This window comes from Canis lupus, chromosome 25, assembly GCF_011100685.1.
Source record: "Canis lupus familiaris isolate Mischka breed German Shepherd chromosome 25, alternate assembly UU_Cfam_GSD_1.0, whole genome shotgun sequence".
Taxonomy (NCBI): Eukaryota; Metazoa; Chordata; class Mammalia; order Carnivora; family Canidae; genus Canis; species Canis lupus.
In genome coordinates this window covers 18934980-18959688 of record NC_049246.1, presented here as the reverse complement: position 1 = coordinate 18959688, position 24709 = coordinate 18934980, and the positions used below count along the sequence as shown (strand labels likewise).

The window sequence follows — 24709 nt, the reverse complement described above, 5'->3', positions numbered from 1 at the left end:
CTGGATCCCCCCAAGACCAGTGGGCCTTGGTCTGCTTGTGTCTCTCACAGGTGCTGTGGCTGAGGTCACTTGCAGGGCTGGCTCCTACTGCAGGCCCCAGACGGGGGTCCCCCCACTTTGCCCCGAGGGCTATGCCTGCCCTGCCGGCTCTTCTACCTACAGTGGCCCAGGGCAGCTGTGAGTACCCTCCCCTGTTTGTGTGTGTGAGGCCCCCCTGTATCTCAGCCTCTGGGCTCTCCAGAGAGGAGTCAAGACCCAGAGGATTCAAGACCAAATAGCAGGACCCAGAAATAAGCCCTGGGTAACCCTGTGCTTGGGCTTCCCAGCTGGGACGTTCATGTGCCCTGTCTCTGCCTCTGTCCCTGGGAAGGGAGGGTGAGGAAGCAAGTCCCACTGAGATGCCCTTCATTCGTTTCCAAGGCCATTCCCTGTGAGGTGACCAGATTTAGCAAATAAAAATACAGGAAAATCCGGTTGAGTATAACTTTCAGGTAAACAACAAATAGATTTTTAGTATAAATACAGCCCATGCAATGTGGCAGTACTCACACTCACTGTTTATTCACTGTCAATTACTCATTGTTTATCTGAAATTCAAATATGACTGGACACAGTGTACTTCATTTGGCAACCTCAATCCTGTGCCCAGGACTGACACCCCCAGCACACAGACTGTCCCCGAATCAGAGCCAGGGTGAGAGGGGAGAGAGCACAGGCCTGGACACTGCCCGCTGGTGGGGCCACCTAGACATGGCTCAGCCTCCTCCGGGAAGACACCTTCACCTACAGTCCCCTGCCTGGAATAGTGTCAAAGCTGCCCCTCCCCCAGCCAGCTTGAGGCCCAAGAGTTGGGAAGGTCAGGGAGGAGGAGACTCCCGCTAGTAGGTGAGAGCCCCACACACAGACCCTCTCACCATGAAACTGGAGTCTAGGGGTCTGTGTCTCTGTGCAGCTGTGTGTTTCCCTATTACTGCCCCCCGGGCAGTGCCCATCCACGTGCGTGCCCTGGGGGCTCTGAGGCCCTAAATAAGACTGGCCTTCGGGTCTCCAAAGAGACTTGCTGCCGCCCCTGTGAAGCAGGCACCTACCGCAGCCAGGCCCCGGATGCCCAGGCCTGCCAGCCCTGCCCCCCTGGATTCAGCTGCCACCAGGGTGAGTTTGGGAAGTTTGGCTGTGAGTAGGAGAAGGGGGCTGGGGCTTCAAGTTGCATTAGGCAGAGCCTAGAGAGGAGGCAGCAGGTAGGGAGGACCCACAGAGCCCCCGGAAGCATGCAGGAGAACAGGCCTGCTGTTTTTCTCAACTAGGCGAGCCACCCGATAGACAATGACCCAATAATAATGGGAGGACACAGGTGAAGGGGATTCAGAGAAAGTAGGTGCCACACCTGTCTTGATGTTAGGTTTAAAAGACCTAAAGAGCCACCTGGGTGGCTCAGCGGTTGAGCATCTGCCTTTGGCTCAGGGTGTGATTCCAGTTGGGGGATCGAGTCCCACATCCAGCTCCCTGTGAGGAGCCTGCTTCTCCCTCTATGTCTCTGCTTCTCTCTGTGTCTCTCAGAAATAAATACAAATCTTTAAAAAAAATAAATGACCTAAAGATTATCAACTATGCACATCATACAGATTAGCATGCTGAAGCCAGTAGTCCGGGTTTCAGAAAATAGGACAAGCTGCTGCCCAAAGTGTTAGCAATGCTGGGTATGCTGTTCCAGGTCTGCTGGGAAAGATTGACTTGGGTTGTGTGGTGCACAGAAGGCTAACGGGGCTATTGCTGGGGAATGAAAGGGTAGATACAATAAAGCACAGAGCTTCCACTGTCCTCCTTACAATCTAGATTCGTCCCTAAACACTGTTGGCTTGGCTATCTCCCCTCCCTTTCCCTACTCCACCTGAATCCCACTAGCACGCTCATCCTTCCCTTGGACTCTGCCATTTCTCATTCCATACCCCAGCTAGAGTCCATGGCTCAGAATTTCCCCTCTGTTTCCCTCCAGGAACAGAGAGCTACCACAGCCAGCCCTGCCCAGTAGGGCACTACTGTCCAGCCGGGACTTCCAGCCCCAGGCCCTGCCCATTGGGAACATTTAGAAACAGCAGCCAGGCAGGGGCAGCTGGAGAGTGCCTACCATGCCCTGCGGGCACCTTTGGTCCCCAGCCTGGCCAGCCTGGCTGCCTCCCCTGTGGGAGCTCTGCTTTCTCTCTGCCTGGTGAGTCTCTGCCTATGCCCACTGCCTGCCTCCCCACTGGCTAATAATTGCTCTTGTCTCCAGATATGGTCTCCAAATACACCATTTCTCCTGTCCCCTGAAGTTTTGAGGATCAACAGTGTAAGGTTTCAGAAAACCACATTAAAGCTATAGTATGTGAGAGAATGGGTGAGCCCGGGACTCCCACTGTATGGGCCTGTGTGTGTGCACGGATAAAATGAGTGTCACATTGACTTCAATAAGTGAACACAAGGAAACAAGCTCAGAGAGGTCCAGCAACTTGCTGCAGATAAGTCAACTGATGGAGGAGCTGAGACCTTGCACTGGGACTGGCCAGTGTTTCTGACACTGCTGTATGCTCTTAGAGGTGATGGCAAGCCCACCCATATTAGAATCTGTGCAACAAGATTGGGCACAGGGACTTTATAAACCCAGGACTCAGCTGTGGCCTCTGGGTCCTCGCTGATCCCCTGCACCTCTCCCCATTTCAGAGGTGATTTTCTCATGGTTTTTGTTGTGCGAACCCCTTGGTGCACAGTACAAGCAGAAAAAGTAACCAGATAATACAACAAAAGGAAATTTAAGTTGTCCAAATCATATATGTTTAGCCTCCGTGAGGGCTCCCTCAGCCCTGTTCCCTAATGAGGGCTGCCCTCAGATCTCCACTGATAAGAGCACCTACCATATGCCAGCTACTGTTGCAAGTGTTGCCCTAATACCAGTCCTTGTGATCCTCATACCAACTCTCTGAAATAGGCACAGTTACTATCATCCCTATTTTATAAATCTGCCAATTAAACTATAGAGAGTTTAAATAACTTTCTCACAGTCAGACAGAGGCAGAACCAGGATTGGAACCCTCATGATTGCGTGCCAACAAGAATCATCTCCACGTCTTTAAGAGTCATCTTAGCAGAAGACAGACTTTGCAGATTTTCAGTGCTTTTAGTGAACTGGTATTTTTAGTAAATGTTTTCTGAGCAGCAAAGAACAAGAATTCTCCTGGTCAGAAAAAGTGGTCAAAATTCATTCTTTCCAAACAGATATCCAACTGGCATAGTACCTTTATTGAAAGATCACTCATGTTTGTCATTAGTTACATCCATATGCATGTGAGTCTGTTTATGAATCTCTATTCTGTCCATCAGTCTTTTATCCAATCCTAGTATAAATACTACCCTGTCCTAATCATTGTAGTTTTATAATAAACCTTAATTTTAGTAGTATATGTGTTCCAACTTTGTTCTTTTTAAAGATTGTCTTGGTTCTTGTGGCCTTTGACTTCTATATAATCAGATCATATCCAAAAAGATACGTGCTGGAATTTTTTATTGGATGGCATAGAAACAAATCCTTTTGGAGAAAAAGGATTATATTAGTCTTCTAGTCCTTGAACATGGCTTAGCTTTCCCTTTATTTATGTCTTCTTTACTCTTATAAGATTTTTTTAAATTTTTATTTCTTAGTAGAGCCCTTTTATACATCTCATTAGCTTTATTAATAGGTACAGGCATACCTTGTTTTATCATGCTTCTCTTTATTGAGTTTCGTAGATACCACATTTTTTTACAAATTGAAGGTTGTGGCAACCCTGCATGGAGCAAGACTATTGGCACCATTTTTCCAACAGCATTTGCTCACTTCATGTCTCTGGATCACATTTTGGTAATTCCCTCAATATTTCAAACTTCTTCATTAATACTATATTTGTTATGATCTGTAATCAGTGATTATCACCTGTCAAAAGCCCAGCTTATATTAGCATCTTTTAGCAGTAAAGTATTTTTAATTAGGGCATATACATTGTTTTTTAGACATAATGCTATTAACACTTAATAGACTATAGTATAAATATAACTTTTTTTTTTAGTATAAATATAACTTTTATATGTGCTGGGAAACAAATAAATCCATTTGAGTTCCTTTATTTACTTTTTCTGCATTGCTTTATTCCAATATTTGTTTTATTGCAGTGGTCTAGAATTTGATCCACAATATTTCCAAGATATGCCTGAAGTTAATATATTTTGAAGTTATTGCAAATGCTATTAGGTTTTAAAAATTTATCTTTCAGTGTTTTTTTTTTTTTGTCTAAAATTTTCTTTTCCAGCTTACCCTTGAAATGTATTTTAGCTAAACAGAGAATTCTAATTTGATAGCTGTTTTCTTTTAGCATTTCAAAGATATACTTCCATGGCCTCTGCCTTTCATTATTTTTGTTAAGAAGTGTTGCACAAGTCTTATATTTGCTCTTACAAAGTAAATATCCATTTTCTCTGGTACTTGTAAGATTTCCACACTGTTTTTGTTTGGGGGGAATATAGCTATAAGGCATAGAAACAAATGCCTTCTGTAGTTTTTCTTTGTATTTATCTTCTATGAATTTCTTTAGCACTACTTGTACCTATGGTTTAATGAACTTCATCAAGTTTGTGAAATTTTCAGCCATTATATTTTTTTATTTGAATTCAATTTGCCAACATTTAACACCCAGTGCTCATCCCGTCAAGTGCCCTCCTCACTGCCCATCCTGCAGCTATCCCATCCCCCTACCCTCCTCCTCTCCAGCAACCCTCAGTTTGTTTCCCAGAATTAGGAGTCTCTCATGGTTCATCTTACTCTCTGATTTTGCCCCACTCAGTTTCCCCTCCTTCCCTTATGGTCCCTTTCACTATTTCTTATATTCCACATGTGAGTGAACCCATATGATGATTGTCTTTCTCCAACTGACTTATTTCACTCCGCATAATACCCTCCAGTTCTATTCATATCGAAGTAAATGGTGGGTATTCGTCCTTTCTGATGGCTGAGTAATATTCCATTGTATATATAGACCACAAAGATCCATTCATCTGTTGAAGGACATCTTGGCTTCTTCCACAATTTGGCTATTGTGGACATTGCTGCGATGAACATTGGGGTGCAGGTGTCCCAGCGTTTCACTACATCAGTATCTTTGGGGTAAATGCCTAATAGTGCAATTGCTGGGTCTTAGGGTAGCTCTATTTTTAACTTCTTGGGGGAACCTCCACACTGTTTTCCAGAGGGGCTGCACCAGCTTGCATTCCCACCAACAGTGCAAGAGCGTTCCCCCTTTTTCCACATCATCACCAACATTTATTGTTTCCTGTCTTGTTAATTTTTGCCATTCTCACTGGCATGAGGTGGTATCTCACTGTGGTTTTGATTTGTATTTCCCTGATGGCAAGTCATGGGGAGCATTTTTTCATGTGCTTGTTGACCATGTGTAGGTCTTCTTTGGAGAAATGTCTGTTCATGTCTTCTGTCCATTTCATGACTGGATTGTTTGTTTCTTGGGTGTTGAGTTTGAAAAGTTCTTTGTAGAATCTGGATAATAGCCCTTTACCTGATATGTCATTTGCAAATATCTTCTCCCATCTGTAGGTTTTCTTTTAGTTTTGACTGTTTCCTTTGTTGTGCAGAAGATTTTTATCTTGATGAAGTCCCAGTAGTTTACTTTTGTTTTTGTTTCCCTTCCCTTTGGAGACCTCTCTTGCAAGAAGGTGTTGCAGCCAAGGCCAAAGAGGTTGCTACCTGTGTTCTCCTCTAGGATATCTGTGGATTCCTGTCACACATTTAGATATTTCATCCATTTTGAGTTTATCTTTGCATATGCTGTAAGAGAATGGTCCAGTTTCATTTTTCTGCATGTGGATATTGAATTTTCCCAACACCATTTATTGAAGAGACTGTCTTTTTTCCATTGAATATTCTTTCCTGCTTTTTTGAAGATGAATTGACCATAGAGTTGAGGGTCTTTTACTGGGTTTCTATTCTGTTTCATTAATTAGTGTGTTTGTTTTTGTGCCAATACTATACTGTCTTAATGATTACAGCTTTGTAGTACAGTTCAAAGTCAGTCATTGTGATGTCCCCAGCTTTGGTTTTCCTTTTCAACATTTCTCTGACTATTCAGGGTCTTTTCTGGTTCTATACAAATCTTAGGATTATTTGTTCCAACTCTGTGAAGAAAGTCCATGATATTTTGATAGGGATTGCATTGAACGTGAGGATTTCTCTGGGTAGCATAGACATTTTCACAATATACATTCTTCCAACCATAAGCATGGAATGTTTTTCCACCTCTTTGTGTCTTCCTCAATTTCTTTCATAAGTGTTTTGTTGTATTAGAGTACAGATCCTTTACTCTTTGGTTAGTTTTATTCCTAGGTATCTTATGGTTTTGAGTGCAATTGTAAATGGGATTGATTCCTTAATTTCTCTTTCTTCAGCCTCATTGTTAGTGTACAGAAATGCAGTTGAATTCTGTGCCTTGATTTTGTATCCTGCCACATTGTTGAATTGCTGTATGAGTTCTAGCAGTTTTGAGGTGGAGTCTTTTGGGTTTTCTATATACAGTATCATATCATCTGTGTAGAGGGAGAGTTTGATTTCTTTGCCAATTTGAATGCTTTTTATTTCTTTTTGTTGTCTGATTGCTAAGACTAGGACTTTTAGTACTATGTTGAATAACAGTGGTGAGAGTGGACATCCTTGTCTTGTTCCTCATCTTAGGGCAAAGGCTCTCGGTTTTTTCCCCATTGAGAATGATATTCACTGTGGGCTTTTCATAAATGGCTTTTATGATATTGAGGAATGTTCCCTCTATCCCTATACTTTGAAGAGTTTTAATCAGGAATGGATGCTACATTTTGTCAAATGCTTTCTCTGCATCTCTTGAAAGGATCATATGGTTCTTGTTTTTTCTCTTATTGATGTGATCTACCATGTTGATTGTTTTAGGAATGTTGAACCACCCTTGCATCCTGGGAATAAATCCCACTTGGTCGTGGGGAATAATCCTCTTTTTTTTATTTTGGTGAATAATCCTCTTAATGTACTGTTGGGTCCTATTGGCTAGTATCTTGGGGAGAATTTCTGCATCCGTGTTCATCAGGGATATTGGTCTGTAATTCTCTTTTTGGTGGCATCTTTGTCTGGCTTTGGGATTAAGGTAATGCTGGCCTCATATAACAAGTTTGGAAGTCTTCTTTCCATTTCTAACCTTTGAAACAGCTTTAGTAGAATAGCTGTTATTTCTTCTTTAAATGTTTGGTAGAATTTCCTTGGGAAGCCATCTGACCCTTGACTCTTGTTTTGGGGAGGTTTTTGATGATTGCTTCAATTTCCTTGCTGGTATTGGTCTGTTCTGGTTTTCTATTTTATCCTGATCCAGTTTTGGAATTTGTGGGTTTCCAGAAATGCAGCCATTTCTTCCCAGATTGCCTAATTTGCTGGTATATAGTTGCTCATAATACGTTTTTTAAATCGTTTGTATTTTCTTGATATTGGTTGTGATCTCTCCTCTTTCAATCATGATTTCATTAATTTGAGTTTTTCTCTTTTCTTTTTAATAAGGCTGGCTATGGGGTTATCTATCTTATTAATTCTTTCAAAGAACCAGCTTCTGGCTTCGTTGATGTGTTCTACAGTTCTTCGAGACTCTATTTCATTGATTTCTGCTCTAATCTGTATTATTTCTCTTCTGCTTTGTCTAGGCTTTATTTGCCATTCTTTCTCCAGTCTCTTTAAGTGTAAGGTTAGCTTGTATATTTGAAATTGTTCCAATTTTTTGAGGGAGGCTTGTATTTTTTGCTGTATCCCAAAGATTTTGAATAGTTGTGCTTTCATTTCCGTTAGTTTGCATGAATCTTTTTAATTCTCTAATTTCCTGGTTGACCCATTCATTTTTTAGTAGGATTCTCTTTAACCTCCAAGTGTTTGAATTCCTTCCAAGTTTCTTCTTGTGGTTGAGTTCTAGTTTCAAAGCACTGTGTTCTGAAAAGATGCAAGGAATAATCCCAATTTTTGGTATTGGTTAAGAGCTGATTTGTGACCCACTATGTGGTCTATTCTGGAGAAAGTTCCATGTGCACTTGAGAAGAATGTGTATTCAGTTGCTTTTGGATGGAATGTTCTATATATATCTGCAAAATCCATTTGGTCCAGTGTGTCATGTGAAATCCTTGTTTCTCTGCTAATCTTTTGCTTAGAAGATCTATCCTTGGCTAAGATCAGTGCTGATGTCTCCTACTATTAATGTATTATTATCTATGTGTCTCTTTACTTTGGTTATTAATTGATTGATATACTTGGCTGCTCCCACATTAGGGGCATAAATATTCATAATCGTTAGATCTTCTTGTTGGATAGACCCTTTAAGTATGATATAATGTCCTTATTCATCTCTTAGTACAGTCTTTGGTTTAAAATCTAATTTATCTGATATGAGGATTGCTACCCCAGCTTTCTTTTGAGGTCCATTTGCAAGGTAAACAGTTCTGCACCACCTCATTTTCAGTCTGAAGGTGTCCTTATGTCTAAAATGAATCTCTTATAGACACCATATTCATGGGTCTTGCTTTTTTATCCATTTTAGTACCCTGTGTCTTTTGACTGGATCATTTAGCCTATTCATGTTCAGAGTAATCATTGAAAGATATGAATTTAGTGTAATAGTAATACCTGTACAGTTCCAGTTTCTGCGGATTGTTTCTTTGGGATCCCAATTTCTTTTGCAGGATCCCGTGTAATATTTCTTGCAGAGCTGGTTTGGTGGCCACATATTCTTTCAGTTTCTGTCTATCCTGGAATTTCTTTATCTCTCTTTCTATTCTGAATGACAGCCTTGCTGGATAAAGTATTCTTGGCTGCATGTTTTTCTCATTTAGTACCCTGAATATATCATGCCAGCCTTTTATGGCCCGCCAGGTCTCTGTAGAGAGGTCTTCTGTTAATCTAATATTTCTCCCCATATAAGTTATTCTCTTGTCTCCAGCTCCTTTCAGGATTTTCTCTTTATCTCTGAAATTTGCAAGCTTCACTATTATATGTTGAAGTGTTAATCGGTTTTTGTTGATTTGGGAGGGTCCTCTCTAGCTCTTGGATATGATTGCCTGTTTCCTTCCTCAGATTAGGGAAGTTTTCAGCTATGATTTGTTCAAACATACTTTCTGGTCCTTTCTCTCTCCACGCATTTTCTGGAATCCCAGTTAGATGGATGTTATTCTCTCTCAAACTATCACTTAATTCTTAGAGTCTCTCCTCATGGGCTCTAAGTTGTTTGTCTTTCTTTTCTTCATCTTCTTCCCTTTCCATCAACTTAGCTAACATTTAGTGTAATATTGGTTTCAGGAGCAGAATTTAATGATTCATCACTTAGATATAACAACACCGAGTGCTCATCACAAGTGCCCTCCTTAATACCCATCACCCACTTAGCACATCCCCCTCCGCCTCCTCTCCACCAACCCTCAGTTTGTTCTCTATAGTTGAGTCTCTTATGGTTTGCCTCCCTCTCTTTTTCTCCCCTCCTTCCCCTATGTTTGTTTCCTTCCTTAAATTCCATATATGAGTAAAATCATATGGTATTTGTCTTTCTCTGACTTATTTTGCTTAGCATAATACACTCTAGCTCCATCCACATCATTGCAAATGGGAAGATTTCATTAATTTTGGTGGCTGAGTAATATTCCAGGAAAAGGTTGTATTGAAACAGGAACTTGAAGATGAGTAAAATCTTGTTGGGTTGAGATGGTTGAGGGAAGATATTAAACAATGATTCTTTTAACATAGATCTGTGGTTATATCCATATTTATGAATGCCAGACCAAGAGTTCAGACATTTGTTCAAAGTATTCCTTAACAACAGAACACTTTTTCAAAATAATTCTCATTTAGGAAATTAATGTGAAACATGTAAAAGCAGAGTGTCGCAGAGTGAACAAAGGTTGAAGTCTCAAAATTACTCCCATTGAGTCATGCTTTCACCCAAGAAGTCCCCAAGGCTTCCCTGTGGAACCACAGTCTCCACAAACCCAAGTGAAAGCCCAGTGCTCTGGACAATGAGACATGGAAGACTCCTAGATCTGATGGTGCCCAGGGTCACAGCAGGGAGCTGGTATAGATGAGCCAAAGAATATACTGGAGTTCAGGATATTAGAAAAGGCTTCACCTGTGATGCCTAGGTAGCTCAGTGGTTGAGCATCTGCCTTTGGCTCAGGGTGTGGTCCTGGGGTCGTGGAATAAAATCCTGCATTGTGCTCCCTATGGGAAACCTGCTTCTCTCTCTGCTTATGTCTCTGCCTCTCTCTCTGCGTCTCTCATGAATAAATAAATAAAATCTGAAAGAAAGAAAGAAAGAAAGAAAGAAAGAAAGAAAGAAAGAAAGAAAGGGAAGAAAGAAAGAAAGAAAGAGAAGAAAGAAAGAAAGAAAGAAAGAAAGAAAGAAAGAAAGAAAGAAGAAAGAGAAAGAAAGGGCTTGACTATCTAGAACCTGACTCATGAGAGTTCTCTGTGTCACGTTAGTATTGAGTAATTCCCTTTCTTCTCTGCAGTAGAAATAATTATTTCTCTTGTTAATGGTCCTCAATTCATTCGGGGAAAGAATATGGCCCCATTAGCAAAAAATGTCAACTTTCAATCCATTCAACAAGTTCTGCTGAGGGCCTTTTGGCTATTATACACCGTACATGTGAGTGATTATCTTCAGGAAGCTGCCAAGAGCTAAACTTTAACTGAGTTTTTAATTCTCCTCAGCAGATGACAGTTCCAACAGGGGCAAACACACTGGAATTGCAGCGAACCCTAATCAAGCACAAGGTTCTAATCTCTACTTCTGCCCCAACTGGCTCTCCCAAAAGTATATTCACCAGGACTCCTTTAGTCTCCCAAATAAAACCTCAACTTTCCCCACTCATTACCTCCTCCTCTGCTGAGAATCCCTCTAGTCTTGGCTCTGTCCATCCAGTCCTGACCATCCTTCAAGCTCCTTGAGAGGCCTTCAGTCTCTGCAGCTGTCTCTCTATTGTCCAGAGATGGAGGCCCATGCCAGTCCTTCAGAACTGATCCCACATAGCTCTGTGTGATGGAGAATAGGAACAACACTTTCCATGAGTTGTCAAGTGCTTTCAACTACATCAATAATTCTCAGCCCCAGATACCCATTACAGCACTCAAAGGACTTTTAAAAAGTAGATGTTCTGGCTTTACCTCAGATATTTTTATATAATTTGCCTAACGAGGACTTGAACATCAATATTTTTAAAAAGCTTCTCAGATGTATCTAACACAAAGTCAGGGTTGAGACTCACTGATCCAAAAAATCTCATTCAATCCTCACAAAGACTCCTAAGGTCAGTATTTTGGTAAAGGTGGGTGTCTGATGTCCCCACTGATCACAAACTCCTAAAGAGAGGGACAGAGAGTTAACTCATGTCTCTGGCTCACTGTTAGGTGCCTCTGGTGGGCTATGGAACTTCTCTATCCCCAGGTGCCTCCCACTGCACATGTCGGGGCCTGAACAGGGTCTTCCAAAAGTCGGATGGTTCCTGCATCTGCCTGGCAGGACATGAGTCCTATAGCAGGAGGGGTCTGAAAAGTGAGGAGAACAACAGTGATGAGGACTGTCAGCCCCAGGTAATACCTTGGCCTCAAGAAAGGAAAGCTTGAGGAGTCTTCAGTCTCCTGAAGACTGAAGGAGCATGTGTGGTTCCCTCTGCATTCCAGTCACTTTTCGTTGGCTGTCTGGTTAATGTTTGTTTCATTGTGGTGGGTGGATTACCTTCTATACAAATGAGAAGACCTCAGAGAGTTCACATGGCAAGACACATTTCTCCTTATCATAGGCCCACAGAACAACAGCATTCATTATAAAGGATCCATCTTCCTGAAGCTAGAGCTCCCAATAATCTCATCCCAATTATCAAGTCGGCAAACTTGTTTTCTATTACTTTTGTAGGTTCCCTCTATCCTCAAGCAGTGTTGAATGCAATTCCAGCGTGTTTGCTCCTGTTGGAACTGTCATCTGCTGAGGAGAATTAAAAACTCAGTTAAAGTTTAGCTCTTGGCAGCTTCCTGAAGATAGTCACTTACATGTACAGTGTATAATAGCCAAAAGGCCCTCAGCAGAACTTGTTGAATGGATTGAAAGTTGACATTTTTTGCTAATAGGGCCATATTCTTTCCCCAAATGAATTGAGGACCATTAACAAGAGGAATAATTATTTCTACTGCAGAGGCCCCACCATGTCTCTGGAATGTTCTCTGATGCTGACAGTGCCCCCACCCTGGCCCTGCAGCAGGTACCAGAGCCAGGACTCTTCTCCCACACCCTCCCACAGGTCTTGGAACGCTGCTGGGCTGGAGAAGTTCGCCTGGCTGCCACCCGCCAGTGTGTGTCCCCCCAGCTACACAACTGCTCCTCTTTCTGTCACCCAGTGGGTGGAGAGCTCAGTGCTGAACTGGGCATGTAAGTAATGAAAAGCTGCTAAAAACAAAGCAAATCCACCATCTGCTGACAGATCCCCAGAGAGTCTGACTATCCCCACAGAGCCCATCCAGAAGGGTTAGGCAAGATCCACCCCTGATGGGAGACTGAGCCAAATACAAGCTCCTCCCAGAAGCTGCTCTGTCAGCATTTCGCAAGAAGGGGAGCTAGGTCAACACCAGCCAGGTCAAGCAGTCTAGAGCTGAGGAGGTGCTGGCACCAAGGCAGAGTGAGCTCCACTCCCCAGGTCCCTGAGCCAACTGCTAGGAGTGACTCTGACTAGATGTCAAGCCAAGAGGGATTCCAATTTGATCTGGCACTCCAGTTCTCCACCTGACCTGTAGACTGAACAGTCTCCCCCAGCAGGCAGGGGTGGGGAGCAACTGTGCTGGGAGCTCTGCTGAATAGAGTAATACAAGCTGAACAGCATTCTCTCTCTTTACTCTTGCCTCAACAGGGCACCTAAAACAAAATTTCTGAGCCTCTCAATCACGAATTTGTCCCACGCACTGCTCTCATTCTGAGAAGTGCCCAGGATGACACAGAAGCAAGGGCTAGAGAGAATGCATTTTAACGAGTTATCATGGACCTCCATTCAAAGTGTAGTCACTTAGGAAGCATAGACAGCTCATATCCTTCTGAAGGGGCCTGCACTAGCGGAGGGTATCAGGAGTGGGCAGCTGCTCCACACCCACCAGGACAAATCTCCCATCTTTCCTCTCCCACAGCTGCCAGTGCCAGGAGTATGTCTCAGCAGAAGAGCTCTGTGATGCCCAGTGTTTGGCCAGAGCTCCCCAACTTTCCCTGGCCTGGGGTTCCAGCAGGGAGCTGATCCTCAGTGTGAAGGGCAAGGTGGGAGACAGCAACCAGAGGGTAAGCCCAGCTCAGGGAAGGGCTGGGATGGAAGGGCAGCCTCTGCCTGCTGGGTACAAGGGAGAAAGAGCCACCGAGGCACTCTGGCTGCAGAAACCAGGCAGCAGAAGGGAAAGTTCATTTGATAACCTGTCTTTCCTAGTCTGTTGCTATCTGCATGAAGTTCCATTTTGTAGGGTGGAAGGAAAAGCAGAAAGGAAATAATAAGTGATATTTCTTTTGTTGATAATGTTAACCATCCAGTTTGAATTCCAGAAGGGAGCTGAGAAAGCATCAGCTTGGCTTTACACAAGAGTGAAGTGAGGCCCAGGGGCATGAATGCAATCACCATGATCACGAAAATGGTGTGAGCCCTGCTGGAACTGAGCCTGAGCCTCTCATTCCAGCCCAGACCTCTGGTCACAGAGCAGAGCCTTCTTTTAGCCACCATGGTGTTGACTGTGGCTGTCTTCAGGACCTTGATGCTTCGTCAGGGTGGGAGGGGTGGATGGCCGGGTCCTAGATGCGGCACAGGTCTGGCTCACCCTGGACGTTTGCCTACCAGAAGGTTCTAGGTGGCTGTGTCTGTCTCTGAAAGGGTAGGGAGGATCCCTGGTGTGGCACTGGAGAGCAGACCTGGGGTGATAGAAAGATAAGTGTTCTGAAGAAGTTCTGTTAGTAGGATTTTGCAAGTAGAGATTAAAGGAGAAAACAATGATGTAGTTCAAGGACCAGAGTTGTGTCAGGGGTGTTTTCTGGAGATAAGGAGGGCCTAGGGCACAGGAGGCCACCTGGGCAAGTTTCAGTGAGAAAGGAGGTTGACAATGGGTATCCTTGACCCCAGCATCACCAGGAGCTGTGCTAAAGAGTTTAGTCTGGGTTTCTGGCCAACCATCATTGCAAGCCTCTCTGCCCCTCCTGTCCTCCCTGGGTATATAATGCTGTGCTGCACGTTCTCAGGAAATAGTGAGCACTCTGGGTCCAGACCAGTTCTTCCAAGGGAACGCCAGGGTCCATCTGGTCCAATGTGGCCCCCATGGCATCTTTGGCTTTATCGTCTCCAGAGTGGACATGCTTGGCTCCTTCCTCCTTGGTAAGCAAAGGAGGAGGACCAAGCCCAGTCTTGCCTGAGAGAGTGGGAGGGATGAGGGGTGTGGCTGTGCTATTGTAGCAAGTGATGAGGAATAGGGCCCACCTGTGGCCCCTGAGAAACTTTCCAGCTCTGTATTGATGTTCAGGAGGTGAGGAACTGACAAAGACCACAGAAAGCCATTTGGATGACAGTCCTTAGGGAGGCGAGGGCCCAGAAGGACCAAAACTGATCCTAAAAGGGAATTGAGACAGGGCCAATAGGTGGGTGTGTGTACATCCCTAGACAAGCCCAAGTCCCTCAGTTTTCCTTCTTCAAACTCTCCCAGGACCACCTGCATCCAGCCCCTGGCTACAAAGGCGTCATCGGACTACGGGCTCGGAGCACCCTGTCCCTCGTGACCCCCACATTCATCCCCATATTCCAAATCCAATGGTCTGCCTGGTAGAGGGGGATGTGATTCTTTTCCAGCTTCATATTCTTCCCCACAGTAAGTTCCCTCCTTCAGCACCTTCGACCCTCCTCTGGCGGTGACTCTCTCATGCCTCGCCTGCCTGACTGCTGTGACATCGCATACAGACCACAACTTGGAAGTAGCAAGTCACAGGCTGATGCTGTCCCCCTGCTCTCAATCTGATTGGTCATTTCACAGTGGGCCTCCATTCACTTCTCAGAGCAGATATTTCAGCTCCAACATTTTGCAACTCCTTCCTGTAGCCCATGAGTGTCAGAGTTCTGTGCCTTGGGTGGAGGCAGGGACCCACCAAATTGACCTCTTATCTAGTCTAGCCCTCCTGCATATCTGCTCTGTGCCACACAGTCATCCATGCAGGTCCTGGAGCCCCACAGAGGCCGACTCCTCAACCTCTTATAGCAGCCTCCCTCATCTTCAGGTTTATAAGGATTATCTTTCTTGTAATGAGCAAAGGCCTGTCTCCCTGTGACTCCCATCCCTGGGAGCCTCACAGAACAAGGTGGAGTTTTCCTTCATGAGATAGCTTTTACTGATAGAAGAGGGTCTCATCCCCTCTGGGCTCATCCTCCGCCTTCCATTCATTGAGCATAGTCTGGGCCCTCAATAGACCTTAATTTCCTCCCATTCTCCTGCCTGGTGTTTCCCCAGGGTGGAGTAGATGGGCATTCCCCACATACCCAGCCCACCTGCTCACACACAGATGACAGATGACACAGTGCTGTCCCACTAAGACACCCCAGGACACCAAATGGCTGGGCTGAGACAGGGATAGGTCTGCAGCTCTAAAGACATGAGAGAGGCAAGAGAGCAACCTGCCCCAGCCTGACTTTCTCTTCTCCAACAGATTTTTTTTAAGGAACATATTTTGAGGAGAAAAAACATGAGGCAGAGAGGTATTAAATAGAAAATAAATGCAAATATAAGCTTTTTGTTAATTGTTTTATAATCACAACAAATTAATACAGAGAATGCCCTGTACAAACAACTCAATAAAGGTTCAAAGATTAAGGTGCTCCCTCAGGCAATGCTGAAGATACCAGTCTCTGGTATTTGGAATTCATGCTGCACTGGGTGTGTGGCACAGCCATGCTTTTAACCTGATTTAAACAGAAGAATGACCCCGGGGGCCAAGTAGAAGTAGTTGAAGTGTTTGATTTCACGTGTCACATAACTACTGAAGTTCCTCCCTACAAAGCAGTGCTGGGGTGATGAGCATCAAAGGGGGAAATAAATACTGGAAGATGAACTCGTTATCTGTGCCCTGGTTTCCAGGCCAGGTCTCCCATAAACCCACCACGACCTAGGCAACCTCCATCCTTCCTATGCCTTGGTATTTATATCTGTAGAGTGTACCCAGTTGCATTCCTCCTTCTCCACGTAGTAGGGAAGTGAGATCAGAGCCCCAGCTCTCCAGAGGATGGGAGTGGTCCGGAAGAACTGACACCTGTCCATGGGAAAGACACCCTGTGCAGAAGGGAGGGTCTGGCAGGGCCTATGTGTATCTCTGCCAAACTCCCTGTCCACCCCTAGCTGCTCCTTCTCTAGCCATCCCATAGCATGTATTGAGTGCCTTCCTGCTGCATGCCCGCTGCCTGTTGGGGGTACAAAGTTGAACAGGTCCCACCTCTGAGAGCCCCAGGGCACCTAGCCGTGCTCTGGCACAAAGGACATCCAGGCTTGGGGGCCTCTGTTCACAGGGTTTCAACAATGTGCTGGTGTGCTCACTGTAGGCTGAGCGGGGAAATGTATCTTGCCCAGGCACCAAGATTATTAAATGTATAATTATATATAGAAAGAAAAAATAGCCATTGAAAACATGTCTTCTCAGTTTGCTCACTGTCCTGAGGACAGACCCTGAGCTGCCAGGCTGTGAGCTACCCAAGGCTGGGGCTGAAAATTTCCCCAGAACCGAACCCCACCCTGGTTCATTTTCCAGATCGCTCAGCCAGTCACTACCCTGTGTACCAGATGCAGCATCTGTTCAACAGCAACCCCCACTGGGACTTTGGTGCCTTCAGGAGACTCAGCCACCTGGTACAAGAGACTCACCTCAACCTCTCAAGGTAATCTCAGCTAAGCTACCTGGGAGAGGCCATGGTTCCTCATGTGTAGTAGGTCACAGCTAGGGAGGTACTAGGAGGATACAGAGGAGGATGAGAAGCTGCCAATCATGTGGGTTGGAAGAGACCAAGGGCAGGTGAGGCCTCCTGAGTACATGGAGGGGAGGGGTTTGGGAGTCATGGACACCTTCCTTGGGCCACGTTATTCCTGTGCCTGGGATGGGGCCCTGCCACAAGTCAAGATCACTCACGTTTAGCCTGGTATGAGCAGCCCAGCAAAGCTAACTCTCTCCATATTCTGGCCCTTCATCCCCAGGTTTGCCCACCAATTTCTAGATCCAGGCACATATGTATTTCAAGACAACGGGCTGCCTGAGAGCATCATGGTGGTGCTGGTAAAGAAGAAAGGAGCAGCCTGCGATCCTGGTCTATCCCCTATACAGCCCTCCTCCCCATATCAGCTGGGCAGGCACGGAGTTCTCAGGCACAGACCACCGAACCTGGGCCCAGACTGGGCAGTGATCACAGGTACTGACCCCAGAGCAGAGTAGCCCAGACTCAGAGGGGGGATGGGAAAAGCCTTGCACAGCATGACCCTCAGTCCTGTCACTCTGAGCATAGCCCCAAAGACTCCTGGTGGGCACAAAAACAACCTTCTCTGAACTAGGACTTCACTTGCCAGGTAAAGACAATTTCATTTCCTTCTGGGGTCCTCTTTCTCCCCACCTCCCAAGCCCCTCAGTTTGGGGACCTATCCTTATGAGCAGGGTCTCATGGTGAACAGGGAGTCATAGGCTCACGGAGATGCCCTTTCTAACCTCCTCCGTGGGTTTTCCATTCATCTTCTTTCCTGCTTATCTTTAAGCAATCTCATTGAGCTTTCCAGGTTAAGCCTCAGACACTGGGTTAGTCCTGGCCCCCTGCCCAAGACAGCAGAGAGAAGGCAAGCCTGCAGCGGCTGAGACAGAAAGCCCGCAGATGCCCTGAGTGGTCATCACGTGGCCCCTGACTCTCTCCTCTGAACTTGCAGGAGTGCTACTGGCTATTGGTTTAGCAACCTTTCTGCTGACAGGCCTCAGCCTCCTACTGAGACCCCCACCGGCCCAGGCCTGCCCTGTGAGGACTTGGCAGCCCCAGTGGAGGGGCACTGGGGAACCTCACATGCCCACTGAGTATGTGCCCCTCAGAGACAGGTGAGTCCCCTTCTACTCTACACTCCTTTCCCAGCCTAGGGGCCACAGCAGGTCTGGCCACTCCTCACCCTGGCCCTGCCCATACTCATGACCCCAGTGCTAGCCCTGGAACCTTGGGAAAGAATGCCTTCCTAAGCTGACCTGTGATGTTCATCCCTGGCATTCCTGGTCCACATGAGCCCTGTGTCACCTGAGTATGGGTGCTTCTTTCCAGCCTTCTGTCTTATGAAGACCTTGGTCCTCGGGGATCTGGGGAAGGAGCTGATTCCAGGGAGAAAGCCATTACCCAGGGCACAGGTACCACACTTCTTGCAGCAACTCTCCTCCTCTTCTCCTGCCCTCCACGCTCACCTGCACTCCAGGTACACACTCTGGGTGACCTCTCATATTTCTACAGCATTGATCATTTATAGGACACTTTATGCTGTCCATCCGATCATTACAATGGCACCAAGAAGTGGGTTTTTTCAGGTGTCGTACCATCCCCATTTTATAGACAAAGAGACTGAGGTTCAAGGAAATGTGAGTGGCTTCCCTGAGATCCCCAAGTGGCAATGGCTTGAGAGTAGGTGCTGCTGGACTTGCAGTGAGAGCTCTCTAATCTTTACTGTGCTGGTCAGGAGTTCTTAGGAACACAAGGGCAATTCTACAACTCATGGTAGCTCGCCCTAGCTCACCGCAGAGGCAAAAATGAAACTTGTTCTTTAGATCCCTTTACAGGATCACTCACCTGTCCCGTCAGTTTCTCCTCTCACCTGAAGAACAGGATATTGCCTTGATTCTCGGGAGGACCTGGAGGGGCCACACCTTCTCCCCATCCCCAGTTGGCCCCCAGCACCTACTGTGAGGAAGAAGTATATGCAGAAGGGCATGAAGAAGAGGCTCTGCCAAGACCCTTCATCTGCTTAGGAATAACAACTGGGCTACCTCACTTTGGACATCAAAGGGACAGAGGAAGGCCCTATAAGCTCTTATTGATATGAGGTCACAGAGCTTAGAGTTTGCCTCCATTGGTCCTTGAGTGCAGTGTCACAGAAACCCCAGGAAGTAAGCTGATTGCCCAGAGACCTGGAGGAATCAGTAAGTAAGTGGTCACAAAGCAGTCATGGGACCAGACCAGCACCAGAGTCTTACTAGCTATGTGAACTTGAACACAGGCCTCCTCACACCACACACATGCATCCACACATCCACACAGACACACACACATCCACAGTGCGTACACACACAGACACACACACACACACAGACACATACCATCCAAGGCAGGTCTAGCTCTGTGTTATCCCTGACTATGACTTTGCATGGGGTTCAGATGTTGGTCATCTCTTTCCTAGTGATAGCTCTAGACAGTGAGAACGGCACCTTCCTAGTGCAGACATAGAGGACTGATTGGGTCCAGGACAAATCTATGCCTCCCACGCAGGTCAACCCTTGGGGTGATCAGCACGATGAGCTGTGCAGAACATGGACAGTGTGAACACAGGGAAGGGGATCAATGCCAGAACTTCAACCCAAAGGAAGTCTCCATTCAGGCTCAGGGCTGGGGATGGGGGACTCAGTGTTAGGATCTCCCACAGGAGGAGGCTGGCACAGGATTGAGGACTGGCCCTGTACAGGAGGGTGACATGCCCTTACACAGTGGGGCATGTGACAGAGCACATAGAGAGAAGGATCTTGATGGTGTAGGAGGTCTGAAATGCTGCTTTCTAACCCCATTCCCACCTGAACAGCTGATAGCTTAGGGGACAGACCCCATCTGAACTACAGAGAAGGGAAAGGAAGGCAAAGCTGGCTCTGTAGGGGCCGGGCCTGTGTTTGTCACCCAGAATGAGAATTCCTGCATCACTTTGCCAGCATGAATGGGGCTACCCTTCTCCCCTCTTGCACACACCAGGCCTGGGAAAGAGTAGCATAGGGTTGGTAGTGGCCACTCACTCAGCTTCATGTTCACACTCCTGCAGGCCACTCTGAGGAAGCCCTAGGTCAGCATGGGACCTCATACCACCTCCCTTCTTTCTTTCTTCTTCCTTCAAGACCCAGCTCCACAGGGAAAGGCATTTGGAAGGGGGCTCCTTTCACTAGCATGCGTCCTAGCAGAGCAGAGTAGGTTTGAGGGAGAAGGAAGTCAAGGGGTTTAAGACCCTTGGCCAAGGGATGTTGCTGCAGAACGTGAGAGAACTCCACTGGGGCCCAGCAGCCACAGTAGAGTTGCCTGATTCACTCCCCTGGGGTCAGTCTGGGTCACACTCCTGCCTGAAGCTGAGAGGAGGCACCTCAGACAGACAAGTACTTAGGGAACCTCTGCTGTCTGCCAGGTATGAGGGACACCTGAAGTTGAACAGGAGTTCACAGAGCAGTGGGGACAGGTGGGGCAAGAACTGTTGAAGGTGAGCATAGGGTGGTTACGGGGACATGAGGACAGTGATAGGAATTCAGGCAGAAGGGAGGGGCAGAGGTTAGTCAGCCAGATGTGGCCTGGAGGACCCAGCAAACAGCCTCGTCAGAGGGCTGCCATCCTTTTGAGGCCAGGGAGACCCACCCTCAGCAAAACAGGGAGGCAGTGCCCACCACCCAACTCTGGGGTAACACCAGGCTGGATGGACAGAGGCTGTAGGGCCCCTTGTCTGTCACACCCACACAGAAGAGGCTCTCTCTACAGCCACCGCTACCTCCTGCATGGGAAGGACTCCCACCTCCTCCAGCTCCTATCAAGCCTGACCCCTGCCTTTCCTCCAACACTAAGTACCCCTGCACAGGTGTCCTCTGCTCTCTGTCCTTGCGTACCTACCTGCAAAACCCCAGAGGGAAGGAGGGAAGCTGCGGAGCCAGCACCGACAGGCTCAGGCTCTGCTTCCAGCTCCTGTTCCATCCCACAGTCTCACTCTTAGCCTTCTTCCTACAGGAGAGCCACTCCTTGTGAAGACCCTGGAGGACTTCAGCATCCGTACTCTCTATAACAAGCTCGAGGACCAGAATCTGCACGTGGCAGCCCAGCTGAGGAAGCACAGGAGTGATGCCCTGGCCTTCTACAGGGGTGCAAGCCTACAGCTCCAGGGTCTCAAGGTCAGCCACAGTTCCCAGACAACCAAGCCTCCATCATCCCTGCCACCTCAGAGAGCGGGACCCCCACTCACCCACTTCTGGAAATTGTCCAAACCAAGAAGGACACTCATAACTAAGAGAGTGACACAGTCTTGGCTCTTCCAGGACATTCTGCAGCCTCTCTGCACAACTGAGCAGCAGGCTCTGGACAGGAGTGAAGGCCCAGCAATGGAAGCCAACACTGGTGCCAGGACAGACACGGGGCAGAGTGAGGAATCATGGGGTCACCGCACTGCAGCTTCACCCAGGGCACACTGGCGGCACCCTCTAGGTGAGAGGCAGGGGCCCGGGGGCACAACCATGAGGGCAGACTGAAAGTCATAATATTAGTTCCAGCGTTGTATAACACCTAACTCTGCATCTCACATTTACCATCTCACCTGACGCTCAGCACCCCTGTGTCGTCACTGGGTGGCATCAACCCTGATCACAGAAGATGGTCCTGGGCCCAGGGAAGGATCTGATTTGCCAGAGGAAGGGGAGCCTCAGATAACATCCAGCAGGGCAGTGTCTGCCTCAGCCGTCCTGCTGGCCAGAACCACCACTGTGTTTTAGGGCTGGCTGAGGATAGCAGGGTGCCAGGGCCCTGAGGCTCTTGAGTGTCTCCTTAGTTTATGTCTTTGGTTTTATTTTTCTAGAAGACAAAAGCAGTACATGCTCCTTACAAAAGTTCCATCAGTACAAAAGAGTAAACAATGGAAAGCTAAAGTGCACTTGACTCCAAATCTCAGCCACCTTGAAGGTCTATAAGTAAATGTTTATTTGCTCTTTTGTGAACTCTGTGGAAGACTGCTCCATTAGAGTCTATACTCTGAAGTACTCCTGCTACCTGGTAGAGTCTAAACCTCTTCAAGGTTGAAAAGACTTCTTCCTTCACTGTAAGGAAGCATGTGCTGGGCAGATCTTAAGATGGAACAGGGACTGGGTGTGGAGAGACATCCCTAGGTCCCCCTCCATGCTCTGACTTATAGCCACACTCAGATAGGAGAGATCCCAAAACAGAGCATTGTCTTGGGTGGGTCTGGCAGGTGGCAGCTCTGGGTGGGTGATCTCCAAGTTGCCCCTGAATGATCCCAGTGCTCCCTGTGTTTGGACCACTGAATAAAGCACAGCATTAGCTGCCACGGTGAGTGACCTGCTTCCATGTTGTAAGTGGTAAGAAGTGTTGTCCCTTTGCTGCTGGCCCCTCTCCCTCCCTATGAGTGTCCAGTGGAGGCCATTCTAGGGTGGAAAGACGGTGACCTCAGACAGAATTCCCACCAGCAGACTTACGCACAGCTCTTGCTGGTCTGGCTGCATGCTCCTAGAGAGTCTGCAGGCCTTCTCCTCCACTCTAGAGAGAGGGTGAGTGTTCACTCCCAGGCCAGGAGCCACGGACACCAGAGGAGGCTGTGTTCTTCCCAGAACAAGCACTCCTGGGCTGAGCAAGGACTTCCCAGCCCCAAAGCATGATCTGTGAAGGCCCAACTTCAAGACAGGAAAACCCAAACTTTTTGCTGCAAGTCATCCACATCTGAATCCAGACCTCAGCATAAAACTAGCTGACTTTCATTTTTCTTTCTCTTTTTTTTTGTTTGTTTTTAAGAATGTTTTTTAATAATAAATTTATTTTTTATTGGTGTTCAATTTGCCAACATACAGAATAACACCCAGTGCTCATCCTGTCAAGTGCCCCCCTCAGTGCCCGTCACCCAGTCACCCCCACCCCCGCCCTCCTCCCCTTCCACCACCCCTAGTTCGTTTCCCAGAGTTAGGAGTCTTCATGTTCTGTCTCCCTTTCTGATATTTCCTACCCATTTCTTCTCCTTTCCCTTCTATTCCCTTTCACTATTATTTATATTCCCCAAATGAATGAGACCATATAATGTTTGTCCTTCTCCGATTGACTTATTTCACTCAGCATAATACCCTCCAGTTCCATCCACGTTGAAGCAAATAGTGGGTATTTGTCATTTCTAATGGCTGAGTAATATTCCATTGTATACATAAACCACATCTTCTTCATCCATTCATCTTTCGATGGACACCGAGGCTCCTTCCACAGTTTGGCTATTGTGGACATTGCTGCTAGAAACATCGGGGTGCAAGGGTCCCGGTGTTTCACTGCATCTGCATCTTTGGGGTAAATCCCCAGCAGTGCAATTGCTGGGTAGTAGGGCAGATCTATTTTGAACTCTTTGAGGAACCTCCACACAGTTTTCCAGAGTGGCTGCACCAGTTCACATTCCCACCAACAGTGTAAGAGGGTTCCCTTTTCTCCGCATCCTCTCCAACGTTTGTTGTTTCCTGTCTTGTTAATTTTCCCCATTCTCACTGGTTGAGGTGGTATCTCATTGTGGTTTTGATTTCTATTTCCCTGATGGCAAGTGATGCAGAGCATTTTCTCATGTGCGTGTTGGCCATGTCTATGTCTTCCTCTGTGAGATTTCTGTTCATGTCTTTTGCCCATTTCATGATTGGATTGTTTCTTTCTTTGGTGTGGAGTTTAATAAGTTCTTTATAGATCTTGGAAACTAGCCCTTTATCTGATATGTCATTTGCAAATATCTTCTATTCTGTAGGTTGTCTTTTAGTTTTGTTGACTGTATCCTTTGCTGTGCAAAAGCTTCTCAATGGGGAAGCACTGGGAGCCTTTCCCCTAAGATCAGGAACAAGACAGGGATGTCCACTCTCACCACTGCTATTCAACATAGTACTGGAAGTCCTAGCCTCAGCAATCAGACAACAAAAAGACATTAAAGGCATTCAAATTGGCAAAGAAGAAGTCAAACTCTCCCTCTTCGCCGATGACATGATACTCTACATAGAAAACCCAAAAGTCTCCACCCCAAGATTGCTAGAACTCATACAGAAATTTGGCAGTGTGGCAGGATACAAAATCAATGCCCAGAAATCAGTGGCATTTCTATACACTAACTATGACACTGAAGAAAGAGAAATTAAGGAGACAATCCCATTTACAATTGCACCCAAAAGCATAAGATACCTAGGAATAAACCTAACCAAAGAGGTAAAGGATCTATACCCTAAAAACTATAGAACACTTCTGAAAGAAATGGAGGAAGACACAAAGAGATGGAAAAATATTCCATGCTCATGGATTGGCAGAATTAATATTGTGAAAATGTCCATGTTACCCAGGGCAATGTACACGTTTAATGCAATCCCTATCAAAATACCATGGACTTTCTTCAGAGAGTTAGAACAAATTATTTTAAGATTTGTGTGGAATCAGAAAAGACCCCGAATAGCCAGGGGAATATTAAAAAAGAAAACCAGAGCTGGGGGCATCACAATGCCAGATTTCAGGTTGTACTACAAAGCTGTGGTCATCAAGACAGTGTGGTACTGGCACAAAAACAGACACATAGATCAAAGGAACAGAATAGAGAATCCAGAAGTGGACCCTCCACTTTATGGTCAACTAATATTTGATAAAG

At 46.3% G+C, this 24709-nt stretch overlaps 1 protein-coding gene across 1 annotated transcript in view; it reads left to right on the top strand.

Moving 5' to 3' along the window:
- Positions 1–783: 783 nt before the first annotated feature.
- LOC119865837 overlaps positions 784–24709 on the top strand; it is a 41429-nt gene continuing 17503 nt past the window's right edge. Inside the window, exons 1-7 of the mRNA XM_038573058.1 lie at positions 784–1152; positions 16848–16974; positions 17288–17499; positions 18002–18164; positions 18379–18461; positions 21070–21230; positions 21375–21540. Of these exons, the coding sequence (XP_038428986.1) occupies positions 16880–16974; positions 17288–17499; positions 18002–18164; positions 18379–18461; positions 21070–21230; positions 21375–21540 (880 nt within the window). The 5' untranslated portion in view covers positions 784–1152; positions 16848–16879. The remainder of the gene's footprint in view (positions 1153–16847; positions 16975–17287; positions 17500–18001; positions 18165–18378; positions 18462–21069; positions 21231–21374; positions 21541–24709) is intronic.